The 26,025-nt window shown below is 43.6% G+C and overlaps 1 protein-coding gene and 1 long non-coding RNA gene across 4 annotated transcripts in view; one reads left to right on the forward strand and one right to left on the reverse strand.

The window, feature by feature from the left end:
• Positions 1-15,415, reverse strand: part of LOC135902035 (uncharacterized) — a 58,469-nt gene extending 43,054 nt beyond the window's left edge. The window contains exons 1-2 of the long non-coding RNA XR_010564371.1: positions 15,274-15,415; positions 12,903-13,037 (exon numbers count right to left, since the gene is read on the reverse strand). This is a non-coding gene — a long non-coding RNA (uncharacterized lncRNA). The remainder of the gene's footprint in view (positions 1-12,902; positions 13,038-15,273) is intronic.
• The window catches only part of LOC135902032 (protein sax-3-like), a 178,419-nt gene that overhangs the window by 141,657 nt on the left and 10,737 nt on the right, over positions 1-26,025 (forward strand). For 2 of the 3 annotated variants that reach the window (XM_065431913.1, XM_070537066.1), the window contains exons 3-21: positions 112-393; positions 1,629-1,767; positions 5,281-5,408; positions 7,043-7,167; positions 7,946-8,306; positions 9,977-10,228; positions 11,480-11,659; positions 12,169-12,293; positions 13,980-14,205; positions 16,535-16,650; positions 17,777-17,948; positions 19,994-20,158; positions 20,436-20,463; positions 20,790-20,954; positions 21,184-21,346; positions 22,287-22,377; positions 22,490-22,564; positions 23,401-23,597; positions 25,296-25,641. In XM_065431913.1, the coding sequence (XP_065287985.1) occupies positions 112-393; positions 1,629-1,767; positions 5,281-5,408; positions 7,043-7,167; positions 7,946-8,306; positions 9,977-10,228; positions 11,480-11,659; positions 12,169-12,293; positions 13,980-14,205; positions 16,535-16,650; positions 17,777-17,948; positions 19,994-20,158; positions 20,436-20,463; positions 20,790-20,954; positions 21,184-21,346; positions 22,287-22,377; positions 22,490-22,564; positions 23,401-23,597; positions 25,296-25,641 (3,336 nt within the window). The remainder of the gene's footprint in view (positions 1-111; positions 394-1,628; positions 1,768-5,280; positions 5,409-7,042; positions 7,168-7,945; positions 8,307-9,976; positions 10,229-11,479; positions 11,660-12,168; positions 12,294-13,979; positions 14,206-16,534; positions 16,651-17,776; positions 17,949-19,993; positions 20,159-20,435; positions 20,464-20,789; positions 20,955-21,183; positions 21,347-22,286; positions 22,378-22,489; positions 22,565-23,400; positions 23,598-25,295; positions 25,642-26,025) is intronic. The other variant, XM_065431914.1, reaches the window with a different exon arrangement.

Consider the following 26,025-nt stretch of genomic DNA (forward strand, 5'->3'; position numbering starts at 1 on the left):
TGCGAATAAATTATTTTGTGGGCTGGTGTATGCAACAGCTGAAACCGCGGGCACCCAGTTTCCCTTCCTTGTCTCCTAATGCACTTTCCCTTTCCACTCCCATCGGCGCAGTGCTTCGCGACGAGTTCCGCCAGCTGCCCAAGAGCGTCCGCGTGGCGGCGGGCGAGTCGGCGACGCTGGAGTGCCTGCCTCCCAGGGGCCACCCCGAGCCCACGGTCACCTGGTTCAAGGACGGCGCCCAGGTGCAGCCGGGCACGGGGCGCGTCCGCCTCCTGGCCCAGGGCTCCCTGCTCGTCGCCGACGTGCGGCCCTCCGACCAGGGCCGCTACGTGTGCCGGGCGGCCAACATGCTCGGCACTAGGGACTCGCCGCCCGCGCTGCTCTCCGTGCACAGTTGGGTGACGTATTCCGCTCTATAGCTGAATGCAATTGCACTTCTACGCTGTGTTTCGGACCCATTGAGTGTACACAATTGATGATCACCCAGATATCTCGTTTTTAAGCGCCATCTTAGGGATTACAGCACCCTTATACGTAGAAAGTACGACAAGAAGCACATTCTCAGTCGGCTCCATTATATATATATAACACTTTATATATGTATAAATGCAATATATAAGGCACTTTTTATTTCACATTTCATTCATTTCAGTTTACCAGTGATAATGTCACGAAAACACGTTCGCATATAGCGTGCAGGCTCTGTTCATGCTCTTAAACGTTATGATGCTTTAGCGTAGCGTCTTCTATCGTTGTTGCTTCCCTACCAACCACAAGCTGCGTGTAATAAACGCCGCACATGCGCAGGTCTCCCCTAATAGGTGCAACACCGCCGGTAACGGCACAGTCTGTATAATATGGCAAAGCATTAGTTATATTAATGACAGTGGAACACAGACGAACTTAAATGTTGTCGGTATGTTTCTAGCATGCCGTTAATGTATATTAGCGTCAACACTATAGCAATACCGTCCTAGCTGCAGAATTCGCTACGCATGTTCCAGCTCTACCGCACGCGCATGCATAGTTATGGCCTAGCATGCAGACTGGTACCGGCAGGAGGAGAGCCGTAACTTATGTTACAATGCCCACTTGGAGAGAGAGCGAGAGAAAATGAAAGGCAAGGAGGTTAACCAGATTGCACCTGGTATACTGCCCTTCAGTGGGGGGATTGTTGGTAGGCATAGAAGGTTGCACGCTGGTAGGTAAATTACATTATTAGAGCATCGAACATGTCATTTCGGCATGTTAAAAACAGAAAATTTTAGCCACTATATAAACTATAGACATGTCACCGCGATTCTTCACAAATCTCAGCGTGATGGCAGTGTTATCTGCTGTAAAAACCCGCACTTGAGCAAACCCATATACCCATATCTGATACGCTTAACAATGCGGTGCATTAAGAGTTGTGCACTGTGCCCAAGACCTTATGCCTCGAGTAATTTACCTCCATAACATAGCATGTTTCACGACTGAGCGTCCAGCGTTAATCCCTTCCGGCACATTTTCACATGCCTTGCTTCAAGTTTAAATTTTTTTTGCGTCAGGAAAAACACAACCAGAACTGAGCATACGAGCTCCGATCACGCAGCTCTTCAATGGCGCCCACCATTTCTTCTCTTCAGCGAAGCCCTACTTTGTCCGAGTCCCGGAAGATGTGACAACACTCGCAGAAGAATCCGTTCAGTTTGAGTGCAAAGTCAACGGCGACCCCAAGCCAACTGTCACCTGGAGGAGGCAGGATGGAAAGATGCCCATTGGAAGGTAGGTCACGTGGCTGAAAAAAGTAAAGCGCTGGTTGGGTGCTTTCGCGAACTCTTATCACGATATTGCCACGCGCTAGGAACGCTGGAAGCCGAGGACGAAGAAGAGTGTGTGGTAGCTGCTGCAGAAACGAACAGTAAACGACCGTTCGCTTGGGAATTGAATGCTTGCCTTTTCCTCTCGCGACAATATTGTAACATTAGGCACTATACAACATCGTGTATACTTCATTTCCATGCCGCGTAAGTAGATTGAGCTGCATATGAGCCTTTGTAACTTAAAACCGCCTGTTAAGCATGTTTTAAAAACCACTCGTCAGGTTTGGTTACCCAATTTTATGCCGCGTTATAGTGAGCTACCTGCTCCAAAGTTCTTTACCAAATATTCTAGCTGCCTACTTTACGATCAGCGTATGTGCAGTTTGCATTTTGCTCAAAGGAAACACAATGAAAGCACAAAACAAATGAGTAGCTAACTGTAGCACCTGATCTGTGAACGACACAAATGATGTCGATAAAAAAACTCGCAGACTTCAAATATTATAGGAGGTTAGGATATGGCGACATGCGTAATAAAACCCACCCAACGAGGATCCACCTTTACTTAGAGATATCGTGTTAACACTTAAAAGCATTATTGACTGTTTATTTGACATGGCTTATGCGTAACGACTATTTAATAGTTCATTCGTCAAAAATATGCGAACTATGGAGCACACAACACCACAAGTGGCTCAGAGATAAATACTATCACGTTATCTAACGCAGCGTGGGAAGCCCAATACGTATATATAGCCGTCATGGCCATGGATCGACAGATGCTGAGGATGTGTGGGGCAACCAGTAGATAAGAGAGAGAGAGCAAGGACAGGAAAGGCAGGGAGCTCAACCAGACGAGCACCTGGTTTGCTACCCTACACTGAGTATGTGTTGGGCAGTTTGCTGAAATGTTGGCGGGCATCTGCAGAGAGTGACAGCAATTAACCGAAGAGCCCACTTTGGCATCCACCGCAGCCAGTTTTGGAATAGAAATCGTCAAATAATTGAGAAACGTATTACGATACGCGAGTGCAAGCCGTAATTTTGACTTCGAATTTGGCCGAATAATTAAAGAAACTTCATATCTACAGTAAACGAACAAGGGACGCCTCAGCCTTGCACCTTAAGGCCGAACAAGCACATTGTCCAAACGTTCTTTCTCGGCTTAAGGCTTCAGGCTGATGCCTTCTCGTTCGCCCACTGTTGGTTACTTGTTTCCGCTAACTGTGGCCCCTTTGACTATTTAAAAACTTTAGAAGCCTTAAAATAAAGAAACGAAAACAGCCGAGTTCCCTGTGCCTTTGTGTTTGACTTTTCGGGAACAACCTTTATATCAGCATCGAGAAAAGTGAACAGCTTCGCCAGATGAGAGGGAGAGAGAGAGATGCAAATGAGAGAAAGGCAGGGAGGTTAACCAGACTTAAAACGTCCGGTTTGCTACCCTGCACTAGAAGAAGGGAAAGGGGAAGTAAAGACGGGAAGAAAAGCGGGGTCAAAAAGGAAGGCGTGAGAAAAAAAGGACTGAATCATTATAGTCTTTCTAATAGACCACTGCCGCGTAAAAAGGTCAACAAAGCTTGCTTTCTTGACCGAATTTCGGTGCGACGACAGTTTATCTCGGCATTCCAAGACTGTATGTTCTGAAAGTGGTTCGGAAGATGAATTCGCCTCACGCTTATAACTAAAGACAAAGGACATGTTCCAGTTGCATTTCTTATTACTGTAGCAGGGAAGAAGTTTGGGCGTGTTGGTGGTATGCATTCAGACTGGGATACATAGCGCAAAAAAAATTACACAGGGACAAGCAGAACACAGGACGAGCGTAGCGCTCGTCCTGTGTTCTGCTTGTCCCTGTGTAATTTTTTTGCGCTATGTATCCCAGTCTTATTACTGGATGGAATGCGGTCTACGTACCCGCATTTAGGGGACAACCGTGCATTGAATTAGCCCCATGCGCATCGGTCGCTACGTGCGTAATGAACTGTCGAGACACTATTTCCATGAATGGACTCACTGGCTACGTTTGTAACTATCTCTATTCATCCATGGCAGGTGCTACTGACAGCCACTATGCACGGCACGGTGCGAAGGCATATATTACATCATGCACCACAAAAGCTTCGCAGCTATGCGGAGGGCTCACCGTGGTTACAATTACTGTGGAAAAATACGCACGGTACATGTTTACCCAGAACTAGTGCATCTAAAAACATTTGGCTGAAACACTTAAGACTGCTTCCGTGTGGGAATGCGTAAGCATTGTAGTCGCTTTGGTGGAATGTTTTCGCTTAGGTATTCATCTGTATGTCGTCGTGCACGTTTAAATTTGCACGGCGTTCCTTTTCAGACATGATGGCGTGGTACACCTCATTTTATACACTCATGATTTGGCGTCGAGAGTGTTGTTGTTGTTGTTGTCGTTGTTGTTGTTGTTGTTGTTGTTGTTGTTGTTGTTGTTGTTGTTGTTGTTGTTGTTGTTGTTGTTGTTGTTGTTGTTGTTGTTGTTGTTGTTGTTGTTGTTGTTGTTGTTGTTGTTGTTGTTGTTGTTGTTGTTGTTGTTGTTGTTGTTGTTGTTGTTGTTGTTGTTGTTGTTGTTGTTGTTGTTGTTGTTGTTGTTGTTGTTTCCTGTCACGTATGTGGCTCCTACTCACTATGGGGGATTGGACACGAAATGAATACGCGGAGCGCAGCAGTGCCATTTCATATTAGGATCGTTAGCGTGTGATGGAAGACGATGACGGCGGTGACTCGCACACCATTAAAAGTGTTGCGTGATTTTTTCCATATAGGGAAGACAGGAAGCCACGTTGTGTACGACACTTAGAAATTTTACGTCAATCCGAGCATTTCTTCACGTGCTTTTACTCTTTGTGCCGTCGGCTATTTTTGGTAACACGTTTTGGTCACGCCGACGCCAGGTGTTTTTTCTCGACGTGGGGCGTATAACGTTTTTGCAATTAAAAGAGACACCAATGCGGGTATCAAAAATTTCAATGTCCTTCCCTGAAACAATGCCCCTTCAATAATTTGTGTGTGTTTCACTGCAATATGACATTTAGTGCGGAGAAGCTCTTCTGTTGCGGGGCGTTCTACAAGTTCGCAGACAAGGAAAAAAACAAGCTGGCGTGCATACTGTCTCGACCTCCAGTTTAATTCCATATCCTGGTCTTTTTTACATATAACAATAGGGCGCTTTCTATTTGGTTAAATGCATCTTTCATTTTCTTCAATTCTTTCGTTGTGGCAACCTACTTTCCTCTAAATGTCATATTCATTATCACCTTTTTTATTATTGACCCTTTTTATGAACATATTTCCGTATTGGACGTGTTTACTCTGGCTATGAGACCAATCTGCTTTGAACGTGTGTGCCAATATTTCGAAGTAAGAATTTTCTCTTTCTGTGTATTCTTCACCATCTCGCAAAGCGCGCTTAAAAACGTAATTTTTAACGCCTCTCTTTCTCCTCCTTTAGGGCATACGTTCAAGAGGACAAGAGTCTGCACATCAAGAATGTCGTTCCTGCAGATCAGGGAACATACATTTGTGAATCAGAAAACATTGTTGGCGAAGCTTCTGCTTCGGCGACACTTACTGTGCACTGTGAGTTGTATTTTCATATTATCTGTCACAGCATGCCTTGCTAAACAGCCATAAATACCTTCATAAGCTCTCTGGCGATCACTGCAACTATGTGCAAGTTTAGGCATGTGGCAGGTCAGAGATGCTCTTCTGTCCAATCTGTTCTCCTCCTACAGATTCATTAAAGCATATATACATATATATATATATATATATATATATATATATATATATATATATATATATATATATATATATATATATATATATGCGGTCTTCATCTTCATCTGCACAAGGTCATCGCCAATCATCGGCTCATGTTCGTTTTCGCGTCGGCGCCATTTCTTCCTTCTTGGAATAAAGCGTCGTCTCGACCGTGATATTTCATATATATATATATATATATATATATATATATATATATATATATATATATATATATATATATATATATATATATATATATATATATATATATATATATATATATCCAAACGCAGCTTAAACCACGCAGTTTTCAGAGCTCAAATTTCACGCAGGTATAGCTTTAACCTGAGTTCTTCTCACTGCAACGTTTGTAGGCAATATTTACTCGTTGATCATCACCATCATCACCAGCCTATTTTTATGTCTCCTGCAAGGGACAAAGGCCTCTTTCAGCGATCTCCGGTTACCACTGTCTGAAGCTAGCTGATTCCAACTTGCGCCTGCGAATTTCCGAATTTCATCAACCCACCCAATTTTCTGCAGTCCTAGACTGCGCTTCCCTTCCCTCGGCAGCCATTCTGTAACTCTGACTGCCCACCGGTTATCTACCCTAGCATTACATGGCCTGCCCAGTTCGATGTCTTTTCTCTTAATGTCAGCTAGAATATCGGTAAACCCCGCTTTCTATCTAATCCACACCGCTCACTTTCTGTCTCTTAACATTACGCCTAACATTTTTCGTTCTATCACTTTCTGCACGGTCCTTAAAACTTGTTCTCGAGCTTCTTTGTCAACCTCCAAGTTTCTGCCCTATATGTCAGCACCGGTAGAATGCAATGATTGCACACTTTTCTTTTCAACGACAGTGGTAAGCTTCCAGTCAGGACTCGACAATGCCTACCGCATGCACGTCAGCCCATTCTTATTCTTCTTTATTCTTATTCCCAGTCAATGTTTAACTATAAGACTGTGGTGCACGAAATTCGCGCATATAGCATGAACCGCCTGATATAATTCTTCCCGCTCAGTTGTTTCTGCACTTAGAGGCTTTTAAATACCTTTCGTGGCCAAATGTCTGTAGATTATTCAAAATATCATTTGGTAATAACCAGCAGACGACAAACTAAGTAATATGGTCTAGCTTTCCTTTCGCGCCTAGCTATGAGAAAAATCAGACTCTTAATTCGCCTCGTGTTGAACAGATTGCTTTAGTAACTGAACAAAATTCCGGATGCTGTATTCCGAAATTAAATTTCATTGTTTCCTTGATACGTCCAAGTTATATTTGTAAAAGAAACAATGCATCATTGTTAGGGCTTCAACTGACATGCCAACTGCGTCCAGACAGGAGGCGCAAGCTAGCAGAAAGCACTTGAAACAACGGTACCGGTATGCAAATACCGGCGCAATTTTCACACCTCTCCCTTTTGTTTTCTCGCTCGTTCCAGCACGTCCGACATTCCGCCTCACTCCCCAGGACCAGAAAGTGGGGCTCAACGGTGTCGCCAAGTTTGACTGCCTCGCGACAGGCAACCCCCCACCCTCCGTGTTCTGGACCCGAGAAGGCAACCAGGTGCGCGTCGCCTTTGTTTCGCGCATCTGCGAATGTGATGAAGCCAAATCCGTGTTCCTATACGCGAAATATCACATACGTAACCTCCTGATAAGCACCTACTGCCCGCATCCTAAGGAATTTCTCATGACTGATTACTAAAGAAGCGCGATTAGAAATGCGTGCGCGAATTGAGTGGTGGGCTGCTTGGTTCATGATCACAGAAAACCAGAGCTAGAAGACGCGGAACAGATTAGAAAGGAGCACAAAGATATTGCGTTGACTGCCGACTGTATGTCCTTATTGTCTGTGCGCTTTGTCCTATTCTGTCCTGTCTTCTAACGCTGGTTTCATGTGATGCGTACGAAGCAGCACATCAACACAGAGAGCACCAACTTTTACGACGATCAGTGACGATAAACTCACCACTTTGAAATACGAACGGGGGCCTACTAATGTCAATGTTGGGCACTGATGTCAATAGGACAACGTTCCACAGGACGGGTCGCGCAGAACTAAGTAATGCGTGATGGTGTAGGGTGACGTACAAATGCTTCCCGCGGCACTTATTTCTTTAGGTGGATAAGAAACGTCCATCATTTCGTGCCTCAGCAGTCCTCGGTATCAGGTTATTCCCATAGCGATAGACTAGCGCCCACTCGCTGCACCTGTTGCAACTACGACCAATCAGATTTTCGTGGTCGCACCATTGTCGTGCAGTGAAGATAGACCTCCGGTAGAGCGTGAAAAAGTCGCCGGCGCGCTCCCGAAATTATCTCTCGCTGTCTCGCCGACGCAGGTGCTGATGTTTCCGGGCAAGTCACACGGCCGCTTCTCGGTCAGTCACGAGGGCACGCTGACCATCACCGGGGTGCGCAAGGAGGACCGCGGCTACTACGTCTGCTCGGCCTTGTCCGTTGTTGGCTCGAGCATGGCTAAAGGTCGCCTGGAGGTCACGGCGCTCGCCGACCTCCCGCCGCCGATCATACGACTGGGTCCGGCCAACCAGACGCTGCCGCTGCACACGACAGCCCAGCTACCCTGCGAGGCTGGCGGCACGCCCACGCCTTCCGTGCAGTGGCTGTACAACGGCTCTCCCCTGAGCTTCGAAGATCGGCCCCGATTCACGCAGCTAGAGTCCGGCATGATGCAGATACAAGGTCAGGAAGTGGCGCCTTCGGGTACAGCTCAACATTACGCTTAAAATTATAAAGAAAGTGCAAAATATTCATATATCATTGAAAAAAACGGAGTATTTGACTTATCTTTAAGTTAAATGAACTATAAGGTATCTATCTTCAACGCATGTGTTTTCTTCGCTTTGCTTGCCATATCCCTCCTTAAGTCATTAGAAATGTAATAGATCACACCTGGTACAACACGTTCGATGCCTGAGTTACACAGCTGGTCTCGCAGAACCATGCTGCGGCTCTGTTTCGTTTTATTTTTACCCGTCATTGTGGGGTAGTGGCTACGGCGTTGCGCTACTAAGCCCGACGGCGCGGGATCAAATACCGGCCGCAGCGGCTTCATTTTATTTCGTTTTTATCGCCAATCAGCCTATCAGCCTATCAGCTTTCCTCAACAACGCCAAGAACAAGTCTGTTGAGCACGTATGTAAACAGATTTTCTTTGCGGTCGATTGGAACAATGAACGTTTTCACCGAACTGACCTGTCTAAAGCTGTTGGCATGCTTCATTTTAGAGCGATAGCTCTGCTACTCCAGGTACAAATCCAGAAAACGCCTGATTCCGTAAATATGACCTTCAAGCTCAGTCAATGTCAAACTGGGACTTAGCCTGATGCTACCGGAGGCTGCTGCGTACGCCACGTGGACGCCCATATATTGAAAACGATCTGCAATGTGTACAAAGTGTGCCGAGTGCTGGTACCTTCGTATGCGCTGTGCTTTCGAAGCTTAGTTCGCGTTGAAGCGAGACGCAGCATGAAGGCCAATTCGCTCGCTGCTGCTGCCGCGCCGAGCAGCGTCTGTGTGTTGTCTTGTGGTGCAATTGTAGACGCGGTAGATGCTGACGGCGCTGAACAGCGTGTGTGTCTTTTCCCAAGGTAAGAAAAACCGTGCAATCACTCGACAAACTTGGTTTAATAACCTTCAATCACGGCATTTTTTTTCTTTGGTCTTTTTCTCTAAGCATGGGAATTTAACTGGAAATAAATCGCAAAATAGCTTCTCCCAGTAACAGTAAATAAATAAATAAACTACTCAGCCAATCAGAGACAAGCGTTGAACACAACCTGTCTGTTGAAATTTCGCTGTCTAGTGGTGCCTTTAATGAACTGCCTAAAAATAATAGCCCTCCTCGATACTTCTTTTAATATTCATGGTACACCTAGGTGCATAAAAGAGCCAAACTTTGCTGTGTGCCCTAAACGAGCCATGACTCCCCCTTCCTAGTTCATGCCATTTCACGCATATACTGCAGGCTTCTCATAGTGCAAACCTGTCATGCAGTGAAGTGTCCTTGTACGAGCATGCAGTTCTAACTGCTTTGATTATTGGTGAACAAAAATTTCATTGCATGCTGGTCTGTGCAAACACACATAATAATAATAATAATAATAATAATAATAATAATAATAATAATAATAATAATAATAATAAAAGGAAGGAAAACATGTGTCCCTTATTATGTGGTCTCTTTAAATACCTGTTCGTTGAGGTCACTAGTCTACCTTCTTCCAATGGAAGCACACGCGACAAATGCAATAGCTCTATGTTGCATTTGCTGGAAGACATTTAGAAAGCGACATTCATAACCAATAGCCAGTCACTGACACGAGTTGCTGTCTGATGCTGCATTTTCACAGACCTCCAGTTGATGGACAGTGGTGCATACACTTGCAAGGCTTCAAGTGAAAGCGGCGATACGTCCTGGACTGCGTCTCTCACTGTAGACTCGCCGCACAATCCAAACGTGAATTTTCATCGTTCTCCTGACCCCTCCACATTCCCCGGACCTCCCTCACAGCCTGTGGCGGTAAACACAACGGAGACTTCGATAACCCTAACTTGGAAACGGAGCGAGAAAGTGGGCGCATCGTCCCTCAAGGGATACACAAGTAAGTCGGAGTTGCAATATTCCTTGCACCTTGCGTACATCATGTGTAGCCGTGTCGTATAGAGGTATCATGAAGATAATAACCAATCTAAGAGCTGCATTACATAATATATGAGCGTTAATCGAGATCAAGGATAGCATAGACTAATGCGTTGACTCTTTTATTTCACGAAATTTGCATATTGAAGAGTTTCTGCAAAATCTATTCGTCACAATGACATTGAGGTGAAAACAACTATATGATGAGAGCACACTGTAAACACAGGAGCTTTTAAAGTGCGTGCACTTTTACGGTTTTCTTGGTATAAGCGGCGCCCTTTACCGTAAATAACGGCAAACATTGAGCCGGCTTTGATGTTATGGTTGGTCTTCGTCAGCTCTGAGGTAACGTTGATGTTATCAGAGTTTGCAGGGAAAATATGCACTCAAGCTCTGCGTAAGACATCAATAGGACCTGTTACCTAAGAAATGTAAAAATGTCCATATTTATACATGTTACCATGTCTAGCGTGTATAGATAGCTTGCACGTGACGTCATGGACGCAGCTGGTCACCGTGACGGTGCTCAAATGTGACGTCTAGGATGACGTCATTGTGTCATATTCACTGCCGCGGGTAATCTGCTTCCATTGAGGAAGACAAGCTTAGGACAGGCCCGTGCCCTACCGGCTCTGGTGGAGAGTGTTGAAGCCACGTGAGACGCCAACGGACGCAGCTGCTTATCCTGCTGGTCCACCAACACGGCTTCTAGGATGACGTCGCTGAAAGCCATCTATACGTCAGCTTGCACCTCTTCGTAAATTCGCTACAAGTGGTCGGAATTGTATTCGCAAGGACAATGCTTTTCGAAAAACTGTCCTATGTAAGAGCGTTTCGCCATTGGGCGGCGTTTAGGTGCGAGTCACTCATGATATAACTATCGGCCTAGTAGATCGAATAAGTTTTCTGAATAAAAGTCAAGAAATTTGGGGACAGAATAATTGGTGTCGCATTTCCATTTTCAGACCCGTCGTGGTTGCTCAGTGGCTATGGTGTTGGGCTGCTGAGCACGAGGTCGCGGGATCGAATCCCGGCCACGGCGGCCGTATTTCGATGGGGGCGAAATGCGAAAACACCCTCGTACTTGGATTTAGGTGCACGTTAAAGAACCCCAGGTGGTAAAAATTTCCGGAGTCCTCCACTACGGCGTGCCTCATAATCAAAAAGTGGTTTTGGCACGTAAAGCCCCACAATTTTTCATTTCTATTTTCAGTTGAGTACTACAGCAGCGACCTCCAAAGTGGATGGGTTCTTGCAGCCCATCGAATATTTGCCGAAACGTACACCATCCGAGCCTTGCGTCCCGACTCACGCTACATTTTCATCGTACGAGCTGAAAATTCTCATGGTCTCGGTGTTCCCAGCCCTGCCTCTGAAACTATAAGAACCTTAGGTAGGTATACTTGCTGAAAAAAAAAAAGTGCCTGTGCTGCTCAAAGCAGCACGTCAATACAGAAGACAGCGACTGGTAAACGCGAGGCATTTCCCTCGCGTAATTACTTTACCCGTCACTGCCTTCTGTACTATGCACAAATATTGCAGTGCACCACTTCAGTGGAAACATTTATTATTACGCATGCACAGTTCGACAATAGCTGGGCCCCCATGTTAGGCTACACTGACTGAACAGCATGAAAACCTGTTGTCATATGCCAAGAGTGGTTGAGGAGGTGACGACTTTACCCGAATGGTAAACATCTGTGGCCCACTTTGTAGTGCACAGCAAAATGAAAGCGTGAACTGGCATTGCAGAGCACTACACGTGCTAAGCACGTGCAGTAGGCGTGCCAGTTGAACTGCACACTTAGTATAAAACAGACCTATAAATTTACATTCCTTTTATTGTTTCGAGTTGACATTTTTTAGCTCTAATTGCCCCTTTTTATTATTTTTGATCCACAGGACTAGCACAGCACTTTCTTCCCGAGTACAACCTTGACGAAGCACGAGCAAAGCTCAGTGCCAGTGTGGTGATCCTTCAAGACATACGCGCCATCAGTTCAACAGCTGTGAAGTTGAGTTGGAAGGTATCATCCATGCTTCCATGATTTGATTAATTTATCGTGACATGTTTTACAGTTTTCCCTTTAACACGGCAAACTTATACAGGTGAATTATGTAATTTTTCGGTGTTTTTCAGTGCATGCCATTGCTTTTATCTTGTAGATAGCGCATGAGACCACGTGCCTGATAGAAACGACTCTTTCTCGTTGAAAAGGGCGGATCTTTACGAAAATAACTACGAAAGCAACTTATGTGAACGTTGCGTGCATAAAGGAATATTTTGCGAACTTAACCTGTTTGCAGAACAGTGCCTTGTTGATTGAATTTATAGGTAACAGATACAGTCTATAGGTGGTCATTATTCAGTTTTCCCGAAGTGCAGTTTTGGGGAACCTCTTTGGGAACTCGAACATTCCGACACTGCTCCGGCGAGAATAACAGATGAATTAGACTGATCAGCCCACTGCCAATTGTCAGTCATGAGTTTCTGCTGGGTTACAGAAGTTATGCAAAATGGGCTAGTAAAGCAAGGTCAGTTGAGCCGCGTAAGCACTTTCACCTCAGTACTAATCAGGAGCTTACATGCATCAGGGAAGCGGAAGAAAAAAAAATAAAAATAGGAGGCCACTCACGGGAAAGCTGACGTCCAAAAATAGCGGCAGCTGGTGAAGGTACGACGACAGCACGACGGCACGACAATGACCACGCATAACTACGCCATCACCACGAACGCGACAGCTCGCGCGTCAAGTATCCGGGATTGAGTCCTGGGTGGGGACAAGCAGTTTCCTTCTCTGACGACTCCTCGCATCAAGAAAACATTATGACGACGATGTTGGTGATGATGATAACGATTATATGATCTGTTAGATATCACGTTCAAACAATGATGTCAGCGATATACGTCGCAAAAGTGATAGAGCCACAAGAAGGTGCTTTTGACGGCTACCACAGTAAAAAACGTGGGCATCGTGAGCCAAAGCTCGTGGGTCACATTGCATTTTGTGGCAACAGAGAGGTTACTACTAGCAGATATACACTCGAATGCCTTTGTAACCAAGTGAATGGTGAGCTGTGTCGTTGTGGGTTGGAAAACGCGCGACGTATAGGGTTCTATGTCAATTTGTTTTTGATACCTCGTGTTGTTAGCTGGACTGCGAAGTGTTTCAGAACGTATTGCAGCTGATAGATGGCTTTCACGCAACTTTTGCAAGGCTAGGTCCGCCTGCACCAAGCAACATATCTCGTCCCTCCTCCTCCTCCTCCTCTGCTTGAGACCTTCGAAATCATTGGTTATACAGGTCATTTCGTTGTAAAGGAGGCGCACCGTACAGCTCACAAAATGACCAGAACTGAATTATTACTTCGTTATACAGGTCATTTCGTTGTAGAGGCGTTCGTTGTAGAGGCGCTTGACTGTAATTACATGTTGCTTCTGAAGAGCATCTGGCACCGTCTCGTTGGTCTCAGAAAAACACTTATGTGTCATTGACAGCTCCACCCACGGGATCGCCGTGAAATAGTTCGTCAAGAAGCCGATGGCTCGATATTTGCGCTAACATTTCCAATTTGGTCAAAGTATATCAATCAGTCAATCAACCTAGGCAATTTATAGTGGTGCCATTTCTACATTATTATTATTATTATTATTATTATTATTATTATTATTATTAACTACGTTGACTCCACTACTGTGTCATGTCACGCAGGTTCAAGGCAGCAAGGACTATATGGAGGGCTTTTACGTTCGCTTCCGGGACACGAGCGGCGTCTGGCAGAAGTACAACATAGTGACCGTGCTGAACGGCGGAGCCCTCTCATACGTGCTGAACGGCCTTAGGAAGTTCACAAAGTACGAGTTTTTTCTTGTGCCCTTCTACAGAAGTGTTGAAGGCCCGCCCAGCAATTCGAGAAGTGTTCAAACGCTCGAAGATGGTAAGATCAAATGTTCTGAAATGATCCGTTCAAATAAATACACATTTCATCCTGATTAGTAATCAATCCATGTTGAAATATCGGCATGTGTAAAACCTCTCTGTAACGAAGTTCGAAGGGGAGCCGCACTTGCATTGTTATATCCATTACTTCGCGTCAGAAAACGCCCGTCATTGGCAATAGCCCGACATTGGCAGCCAGGGAAGGCGGGGATGAAATCAGTTGTAAGTTCAGAGCCGTGTTTGTCTCCTCCTTTTTCTGGTCCTGTCGTCTAGCGCTGTTTGAATTTTATTGTTATCGCTGGATAAGTCGATGCAAACGGCGATCGAATGGCCGCGAAAAATTGTTTTCTGCCGCACCTTCGTCAGCGGTACGACTGTTTCCTGTAGTGCAGCTGTCAACGCCAATCTGTCTTTGCCATCACCGCGCGCTCAAGTATAGTGACGTCACAGGTCGTACAGTGTTTCGTGAGCGTGCTGAAGTAGCGCTGCAAGTCTCGGGTGTCATACAATGCTCGCCGCTGCCCTCAATGTGGTCGATTATAAATAGCAAAAAAGTAAATAAAAAATTCCTGAGCCATTCCACTATGTGAAGGTGGATGGCCAAGCGAAGCTGATCCGATCGGCGTTGAGCTCCGAAAGATGCGCCTGCACATACGGGTACAGATAACAGTTCGTCGTCGAGAAACGTGGAACCGCACCATTTCGTAGAGCCTCTGTACACGCGCTGTGCTGAACCGGGGCACGTTACCCTTTATCAGCGCCTCCTTAGACTCAGACTCGAAACTCCCCATCGCTCTCGCCGGGAAAGCACCGCGTCAGCACATCTACCACCTTCTGCTGTCGTTCTTTAGACCTTAATGCCGTTAATTTCCGAGAGGTCATTATCGAACCATAGGCGATCACATACTCAGCAGCTTGATCCGAAGTTGCCATCGAGATTGTCTCTTTGGAACCGTGCGTAGGCGCCGTCGAATCCTGGCACCGCGCCTTCGTGGCGTCGACGCCTCTTTGCGGCATTCTCGGCGTCGCGATATGCGTCGTCGGTTATTGCTCGTCGCTTACTTACCACATCGCGGGCACGCTCTTCTTCTCGGGCCGCCGGGTTGGCCCGACGTCGACGGTCTCTCTGCCGCCGCTGCTCTCACTGTCGCTCCTCGTAGATACGCTGCTCTTCAGGCGTACGGATCACGCGTGGCCTTCCCGCAGCAACGGTGGAGCGAAATGGTACCGAAAATTCCCCTTGGTCGCCTTATCAGGCGCACACTACGTCGCGCACTACGTCATGCACTACGTCATACATTCGCAGAGACACATCTACGAAGGAGCGCTGTTTTAGACACAGGTGGCCGTTAAACAGAGCTGCGACGCGAGAGGCGATATGCGTTTGCTTTTATTGTTGGCTTTTTCACTCTCACTATTTAAAGGAGGGCCTTCCCGCGCGGACGCCGTAAAATCTTGGATCCTAACCATAGACAACTTCGCTGTAAAAAGCATATCTTTGCACTGGCGTCAACTGACGAATGTTGTCTGAATCGGAGCTGCTAGCGCAGCGCTCCGCCTGCGCGCTGAAATAAACGCCTACAAGCCTAACGATAGTCGACAAGTAGAGCAGTGGTAGGAATTTGTAGCGATCCTTTTTCATTTTCCATTCTTATGAATCGTCGCGCACAGTCCTAAACGTCGCGATAACGACGCGGCGCAGCCTTGTCCGAGCAAATGACGGAGGGCGAAAAGGCTGGAAGATTAAACGAATAGTTACCGCATACACGGTTTCTTGGCTGCGCATGTGCTGCAGTTTATCGCGGCCACAGCTAGATGATGCAGCATGTACAGTACCTACAGTCTTGGTCAAAAATGACTGTGTTCGCACAAAATTACATAATACAGGCCTAGGTATCTCTGAAAACTTTATGGAGCATTCTCGAAGTCTGTAGCTTTAAAATATGGCACTTTAGATTGTGAGCGATACACAGCGGGATCGCAGGTGGCGCCGGGTTGCTTTCCACTTTAAGAACTGAAACATCTAGTCTTACCGCATTTCTCCGCCTCCCCCTTCCGTTCCCTGAAGTTAGCTTCACTGCATTATGACTCTTCATGTGGCAAAGCTGCCCTGCACATCCATTCATTATTGTTGGTTTTAACAAATGCATCTAAAAGCAGACGGTGCTGCACTTGGCAATAAGGTGGGGCGCAATATGAAGTGTGACAGTTTTAAATTCATGTGTATGAGAAATGACAAAAAAAAAACGATGCGATGCACTCACCGAGGTTATTAAAACGTAAATTACCCACGAACAAGGATGTTAATATCAGAACTATCTCTGCAGTGCCAACAGCCCCACCCGACAGTGTGGAGGTCCATGTTCTCAACAGCACAACTGCAACTTTATTCTGGTCTCCTCCACCTCCTCAGCATTGCAATGGAAGGCTCAGGGGATACAATGTAAGTAATGGCATCAGCTGCTTTGTACTCAAACATTGCTGTTCATTTGAACACCTTCATCTGTGCTAGCAAGTTCTTATACTAGCTTAATGACGGTGATGTTATGACAAGAGATACAATCCACGCCTTGTAAAAAATAGACAGTTACTATTTTCAGCTACATTTTACCTATTGATAACAAAATAATAAAAAGAAAGAAAATAATTTCAGTGAATATAACGAACTGGTTGGACTGGTTATTAGCCAATACCTAACCAGCAGCAGCTGGTGTATGCTGCCTCGGGTAATGTAAATAGCAAAGCTATAATGACAAATTTATTCGAGTATCTTAACTCTATCCAAATATTTTACTGGGTGATTATGGTAACAATAACCAGAACCACAGAAAGAACATAATAACAACTGCAGTACTCCAGAACAATCATATGTACTGCAACGGAACAGTACGAACGTACAGTCGCGGACAGAATAAAATGGACCACGGGATCTCCGAAAACGTTCAATTTCCGAGCAGCCTGTAGCAGTAACCAGTAAAACTGCCCACGACAACATTGTTAGCATATTCTAGTCGAGGTCCAAAATGAAAATACTAAATTGCGTTGTGAGGTTGCGGAGATATTCAGCTTTTTCTTAGATTTGATGGTCCATATTCTCTCCGCGACTGTACATTATCTTATGCTTGGCACACAGTGTTTAATGGTATTGCAAAAGAAATGTGTTGGTTATGACAGATGTTATAAATGAATACCATAGGTTACTTATTTATGATTATGCAAGAATCTTTCCTTGATGCTTGCAGCAGGTACCGTAACCTCAGCATTGGCTGCTCTTCATTTCAAACCAAATGCAGATATATGCCATAAATAAAAGAATATATGTAGAAATCTGATCATGAGTATAATTTTTTTTTCAATTCTCCTGCCATGAGAATGCGTTTATTGAGAAAACCTGACGTTGAGAGGGAGTTAATATCTTCTTCTCTCAGTAGTACAGCTATCTTTGCAAAAAAAAAGGAAACAAGTAGTTAACTCTAGAAAGGCCTTATGCAGGGTAAAGGATGAAAGCATTGAACAAAGCGTAGCAAGAGCATGTTGTATTTCTGAAGAAATAAACTTTTTCATTGCAGGTATACGTGAGTGGTAGTGCCTCTGACCTTCGTTTCAATCAAAGCACAAACTCCACAACCAACAGCCTAACGTTAAACAACTTGAAGAAAGGAGCTGCATACAAAGCACGCGTCGTTGCCCTGACTAGTGTTGGTGAGGGACCTGCCAGCAGCGCCGTCCACTTCAAGATGGGTTAGTTCAAGTTTTAAAGCGACAAGCTTCCTTTGAGTATTTTGCCCATTAAAGTGGTGGTCACACTTTCACCAGCACAAAGGCATCGATGCAAACCACGCATGCTTCCATGCAACCGAACTACGGGATGCCTTCGTTTCCAAAAGCCACCTATTACATCCCTTTCCGGGAATGACAGCCGCTTTTTTCTCTCGCTGTCCTCACCCTATGTGGTGGATGCGGGAAAGGGCTCCACCAGCAGGAGAGGAGGATCGCAGTCACTTTCCACGCCGGCCCTCGCACAGCTGAATGCAGCACATATATGACAAATCTGTTTATATGTATAGCCACCTATACTACCGCTACAGGTGTACTGGTTAATGGTTCTGCTCTCTGCGGAATTACACAATGAAACAACAAGCACTACCTAACAAATAATAATCATCGTCGATGGTTTTTGCAAATTTTTGAAGCTCTTATCTGGTTTTAAGAATAAAAATAATTTTCTGCTGCGGTCCAGAGGAAACCAGCGTGAAAGCATTTAGGTACCATTGACTTAGTTTACCTTGACTATTGCCACCAAATCCGTGGGGCACGCCACGTATCAAACAGGTCCTCAGACACACTTTTGCGAATGACGAGTGTGCTTGCTGCTCCTAGCTACTTTTCTGTAGAGATTGTCACTAAATTCTCACGGGTTCGCATAGTACACAAGATTTATTAATGGATCTGATGTTCAAATACTGCCACTTTCACACGATTTAATTATTTGATCACCTGTCTCAAAAAGTGCGCTTTTGTTCTGCCTTTGTACAATGCACATAAACTCTTGTAAGCCCAGTTTAAAGACTGCAGTCAATCACATGCAGTAGTTATAACCTGCAGTTGCAAACAAAATCATTTTCTGGAAAACCTAGGTATAATATAAAACAAATTTGTAAAATACTCTCTACAAAAAAAAAAACTGGATTTCACAAGAGTCTTGAAGGAATGTGGGCTGGCATCACTGCGGACAGTATGCGTGGAATGCCTAGATGCTAAACAGCATAATCTTCATGTTCTTTCTATCTCCCTTAATGCAGTGCATATTTCAGACTTCAGCTTGCTTAAGATCTTACAAGTAACGTGGCTCCGTGCAGGCATTGAGATTGTAGTGCCGTTATTTTTACAATACCTTTTCAAGCGTGTACTTCGGTGCACCCAAGCATTGAAATTGAGAATGGAAATGGTGCAAGAAATCAGACAGGGGGGACATACACAGCACTGACTTGTAACTGAAGGTTTATTTTGCTTGTAGATATTTTGCTGCATAGAAAAGAGATCTTCAGCTTCAGGTCGGCACAGCTGCGTATGTTTATTTGTTCATTTATTATCTTTCTTTCTGGGGGTTGGGAGGAGGGGCTGTTTTGATTCTAAATACCATGTACCAACTAGCCGAAAACCAAACTCTCTTGAGGAACAAACATTAAATTTAGCTGTCTTAAAATACGTACTTTTCTGGCACTGAACCGTGTCAGGATAAAGAAACACTGCTCTCAAATTTGTGCGCAGACGTTCCTGGAAGGCAGTATTAAGTTGCCTCCATGCTAGAATATAACCAGTTACTCACACCTCCTTTTTGTGAATAATGTTATAGGTGACCTGCATTCTAGGTGATGTTCAATAATTAACTTGCTCAATTATCCAAATTTGACAGAAAGCTTTGTGTATGTGACGCCTTGCAGCTTCAGTACTGGGTGATAACTTTTTTGGTAGAATTAATAGTGCAAACAATATTTAGTGCATTTAAGGTTTTCAACACAAATGTAGTGAAGAAAAAAACATTTCGGAACTAAGCAGATTCTCAAGTGAGGTGTTTCTTGAAAGGACCAAGATACAGTAAATCTGCAGCAGCATTGCTGTTACTAACATCTGTAGGGCTGCAGTACAGATATACAAATGCAGCTTTTGTTACTTTGGCTTATTGTACATGTATTTATACAACCATTGGTGCTGACATTACAGGTTATAGCTTATATAAAAAGTCCATGATTCACTATCCTATACAATGTTTTTGTACATTTCAGAAAGCCCAATGTCCTCAACGTCACTTTCTACTCCCCTTCAAAACATCCTGACACAGTCATGGTTCATTGCACTTTTTGGATTCTTGCTGCTGGCAGCAGTCACAATCTTCGTGATATTTCTAATACGGAAAAGACGGCTGGAACAGGCAAAGACAATTATAACAGGTAAGTATTTCAGATGCTCGCAACTTTTGTTTAAAATATATGTGCGTGCGTGCGTGCGTGCGCGCGCGCGTCAAATTCACGGTTATTAACTCTTACCCCTCGTTAGACTAAAATATGCAGAATGTTTAACTATAGCACAATGTATGGCATCTTGTCACAAGTTTTTGTTGGAGCGTAGCTTTTAATACAAAGTTGTAGTCATCCTTGGCTGATTATGTTCAGCCACCTTGCTTCTATAAACAAGCAATTATATTAACTGCTTTCTTTTCTTTTCTAGCCCCAGTACAAAAGCAAGAAGACATCAGGTGAATAGTTTTGCTGACTCTATTTTGGTTCTTTTCCACATTTCGTACTTCAGATTGACATGAAACAAGGGTTCTTTCTGAGTTAGGTGGCACATGGCTAATTGCTGCATACTTTCTAATATGACGAGGACATCATAGCAGCTGTGTGTGATGTTTCTCATGTGCTTTCCCTAATCTGGTTAAGCTATTTCTTCTGCATGACCAAATTAATCTCTACAGCTTCCACCTAACTAAATTTATCTTTGCACAATCAGAAGCAAAACAAGCGACTCTGCCTGGCCTGAAAATAATCCACTTCGAATTCCTCTCCTCCCCTCCAATGCCAGAAATTGCTTCAATTCCTTCTCTAGTACTGGGGGCCTGAGCCCGCACGAAGCCTTGTGGATTGACCATAGTGCCTGGAAAGCTTCTGACTCATCTAAGGAGCCCTTCTGTGAAACAAAGGCTGTTAACAAGATGAGCAATGCTTTGAATGATCTTAACTATTCTAGGTGAGCCTCCCTCTGGCCCTTATGTAATTTCTAACGTCGCTCATTAACAATTATACATTACCTAGCTGCCAGTGCAGCAGGTAATGAAGCATTCCTTTTCTTTAATCTGCTTGAGCAATTTACATGTTGAAAACATAAAAACTCTAGGTGTTAGTTACACCAGTATTGATATAAATTCAACTTAACAAAACATCTATGCTTATGGTCTTTTATATTTCTATGCTTACAGTGTCTATGCACCTTTAAACTGTGGCATCAATGCCTCAGAGTATGCAGAAGTGGACACTTACAACATGACATCTTTCTACAAAAAGGACCTTCCTTCTATCCCAGAGCCTTATGCTACTACCACGCTGATAAATACTTCATTCCAGAAGAGTTTGAACAGTTCAGTAAGTAAAATATTTGCTTTTTTCATACAGCCATTTTCCACTCATCTGTGGGATCAGTGCTTATGACAATTCACTCTATTATGCGCCAAACTTATCTCAACAGTCTTCTGAAATCACTTACTAGGATGACATAACATCCATATACAGTCTCCTGAATACCTTCGTTACATCCGACATTTGTTATAACCATACAGTATGCTTCACGTAACTTGAGCCAAACTTTAAAAATGTGCAAACGCCGCGTAGCTGAGCCGAACCAAGGTAATGCTGCTTGCCGTTGCTTGGAGGTACTCAGATAATTTTTTTCATTCCACCTAATTAGATAATTAGCTTTAATTGATTAATCAACTTCTCAATTATTGTACTTAGATTGCATGTGCCAAGCAGAACATTGTAGAGCAACGTGAAAAACTACCGATATTGCTTTCTGTTGCTCAATACGTGCTACAGAAAAATGGTTTTTCAAGCGTGAAAGAAGCTCGCAAATACATGCAAAATTGCCGCGGAACTGGCCACTCGAGACACTTCCCTCATGTGCCCAGACAGTTCCATCTTTTCTCCTGCACCTTTACGAGAATGCCCGTAACATCACGTCTCCCTCATGAGCTATATATAGGGAACACACCACAGCAAATGAAACTAAGTAGACCGCATTTGTTGGTGCTTAAAACGTTATAGCTGATATAGACTTACAGAAGTTTTGTCTTTAAGGCATATAATTTAAATTGATGCAAATTTACAAGAAATTTATATAAGGTATGGCTCACAAAAAAAAATTATTCATTGTGCCTACTTCTTGTAATTTCAAACTTCAAAAGCACTTAAATCACTGAATTCATGATCGAAAACCACAAACTGTGGCACATCTCTCCTTCTTTGACTCTCTAGCAGGCCCTCACCAAATAAGTTAGAACAAAGTACACATTCTGTTTCCTTACAGGCTAAAGATAGCCGCAGCGGAAGCTCGGCAGAAGAAAGGAGCCGGACATCAGACAAAGTTTTTGATCTGGAACTGAAGCGAACAAATAGAGGTACATATTGATCAAAGTTGTAGCAATCACATAAGCACTTAGTAGGTGCCAATGCATATAGTGGCAGACTTAATACTTGTAATAAATTGCTTGTTGCCATGATTCACTGCAGATGATGCTACAGACCAGCTATTGGAATCGGACAAGCTTGCTAGTCCAGCCAGTGACTCGGGGAGTTACACAATAGGTTAGTTACTCATATATGTCTTATTTTGATTGGCTATTAGTTCAACAGTTGAACTAGATTCAGACCTAACCTCAGATGTCCCAAAGCAATTAAAATACAGCACGTGGCTTATTGGCTTCCTAAATTGGTTCTATTTAGGACCCATTTCAAGAAGTTATAGAATGTTGAATATTTGCCCAAACAAAAATACTATCATATATTTGTGCTGCTTTCACAAGACTCTGCAACAAGGCACATTATAGCATTAAAGCCATCCCTAATGCCAACACTTCCATTGAAGTTTATGCGTTGTTTTGTGCCAGTTTTCACAGTGAAGTACAGCACAGAGCCCCATAAATAATGTTACATATCATATCAGTAACATATAACACACAACACACACAGTAACACATAACATTTCAGCAGGTCTGCTACGTTCTCTCCTTGCTAAAACTGAAATCAGTTTATAATTCAGTTACACCTAGCAAACTGCTAGCATGCACAAGAATGCTAGTATATGAAAGCACACAGCTGTTTTTTAAGATGTCTGGGCAGGTGCGTACATTTCCTTCCTTTCTGTTTTTACCCCTTCAACGTGTCTTTTCAAGCACATAGCATACAGTATACACAATTAAATATACTATTCTGTCCATAAAGAGTTTCAAATGCCTGTCATATTTGCTTCAATAATTGATTTCCTGTTTACTAAAATATGTCCACAGTACTAAATGGCAGTGACAATCATTTACAAATCAGTAAGCCAGGGTACCCATGGCTGAGCCCGCTACACAACAGCATACATTGTATTGGCTGCTAGAAATACCATGACTGACTGTATGTGCTTTCCAATTTTACAGACGAGTACGGGATGCCTGTGAAAAAAAGTTGCCAAAAGCTTTCACGGGCACGAGCCACCTCCAGAGGACCTCTGATGAATTGGTCCGAAATCATTCCTCCGCCCCTTGAGAAGCCACCTAGTGAAGTTGGTTCTCAACTAAATACTCCTGCATCCCTCAGAAAGACATCACCTCACAATGCACAGCTCCCGAAGAGCGTGAGTGCTGCCTCAATCTTGCTTTATAATAGTCCAGCACTTGCAAAATGAATTTTTCTTAGCAGCATACCCTCTCTTTATTTTATTTTAGCAGAATATATTCTTTCTTTCATCTTTTATTCCCTTCTCAATTCGTTATCACCCATCACTCTCGGCCACTATATTTTCTCCTCAAAGGGCATTATTACATGCAGGCAGGTTCACCAGATAAACCAACACCAAGTAGCAAACAGCCCTGTCAAAACAAGTTCAAGTAAGGAGCACGGATTGATTAAGTATAGCACAATTAAAACAAGTAAAATAGGTGACTTATCTGTAGAACTAATTTCAAATACAAGCTTGTTCAAGTTGTAAATGCACTGCATATGTATTATATTACATGTTTCCAAACATTTCTTAATTTGTCATAAATGCTGGAAATAACTTCCAAGAACTAGATTGCCATCATTTATCTGAAAACTAACTAATGCTAAGTTATAACACTGGTAGCCCTTATTTTTTCTTTTTGCTTTTTGTCACCTAGAAAGGTGATGGTGCTGAAGAAGACTTTAGCATAAAGACATGTCAAATCAACATTTTTTAAAGATAAAAATGCATTGAATGTCATAAAATCCTCCAAAAAACCAAAAAAGTGAATGAGAAATTTTTCATTCCACTGGTTAATATTACAGATCTCTGAGTTAAAACCTTTCAGATAAAGTGAAACTGATTGCTCCCATTAAAAAAAGAGGAGCTCATCGAATGAAAAGAACCTTTTTTAGAGCTGAGTAACATTTTATAATGAATGACCCTATCACACAGCTTGAGTGTCTCCTTAGCTAGCCAAATTGGTTAAAACAGGGTGCTCTTGCTATTAAAACATTGACTGTCTCAGACCTACAATATAGCAAACATTTTTACCATTAGAATAGTTTTGCAATTTCTTCTTGTTGCAAAATAATTTTTTTTATGAGTGGTTCACTTATGCCTGTATAATTCAATTTTCTGCACAAACACATTTGGGCAAAGGTAGCAAGCATTAAAAGAATGAAGTTGGAAGTCTGTGTTCCATACAGACTAAGTTTCTCCACATTTGTCCACCAATAAATCTGCGCACCAAGTTAAATGTCGTTTGTATGACAAAAGTATAGCGCTCATGTCATCGCCCTTCCTTTGTGTACCTGTCTCATTGACAAACCACCCGAACTGTTTTCTTTATTGTTGCAGGACAATTACAATTGTATTGCATGTCTGTCTGTGCAGTTACGGTTCACTTTCACCCTAAACTTCTGTTTTGTCTTAAATGTTTTCGTTTTGTTAAACATAATAAATACAACTGAGGTGAACATATGAATATCATCAGGATGATATGCCTTTGTTACATGTATTATGTTCTATCAAGGAGCCAAAAGGACGACCAATGCAGACTTGTATTCCTTCTACAGCAGGCTCACCTTGATGCATTTCATCCACTGCGCTATTTTAACTTTCCTCTTTCCTATCCATTCTCTTACCCTGCATTTTTCCCAAGGCACATAACAGTTCAAGTGTCTATTCAGAAGTGAGGCAGTTATGATGACTTTGATACAATAAGCTACAACTACTACGTTAAATCGCTACATGTTCATCTTGGTTCTACTTACTGCACGCAACTAAGAGCGACTAGGCATATTCCAAGCTCAACTGAACTCTACTGAACTCACTTATCTATCTTTCCAGCTCCAACCAAGTGTAGCCCAGCCAACTCACAATTTGAGAGGAGTGCAGGGCCTCCCGCGACTACCAGAGCCTTCGCCTAAGGGTTCCCTAGACCATTCCAGCAACAGCCTAGGAAGCATCTATGCAGACCCCTACCAAGGGGGCCCTCCCTTCCTGCCCAGGGCAACAAGGTCTCTCCTGAAGCCTTTGCAACCACAGCCCATGCAACAGCAATATCAGCAACAAATATTCAGCAACCCTTTTATGGACCGAGGCGTGCAGTCGTCACTGCCATCGCTCATCAGTGAGCCCACATCCTTAAACCCTGCCATGGATCTATCAGGTCCACGACTGGCTACACTTCAAGGTAATCATTGTCATGCAATGTTCAGCAAAGCTATCTGTTGTACAGTGTTGCAGCAGTGTCTGCATAAAATCAGGATGAAGGCTCACCATCGAACTTACGAAAAAGAAAGGAAATCAGTGTAATCTCCTTGATGATTCTTATAAAATGTAATTTCTGAGAAAGTCCAAGGGAAGAAGAAATCTCCGCAGCTACTCGTGAGCCCGCCTTCAAGAAAACTTGAAGAGTGCAAAGCAGCAAATATTAACATAGTGCTGCAAACATCAGATGACAATTTTTTGTAAATCTATCCACGTAAACACCTAGATTTGTGGGAAAGGGTCTTTAGGTAAATAGTATTCAGGTCATTATTACATTCAGCAGTAAGGTTCAGGCTCAATTCAGCAG

The sequence above is a fragment of the Dermacentor albipictus genome, chromosome 4, assembly GCF_038994185.2.
Source record: "Dermacentor albipictus isolate Rhodes 1998 colony chromosome 4, USDA_Dalb.pri_finalv2, whole genome shotgun sequence".
NCBI classification, from domain to species: domain Eukaryota; kingdom Metazoa; phylum Arthropoda; class Arachnida; order Ixodida; family Ixodidae; genus Dermacentor; species Dermacentor albipictus.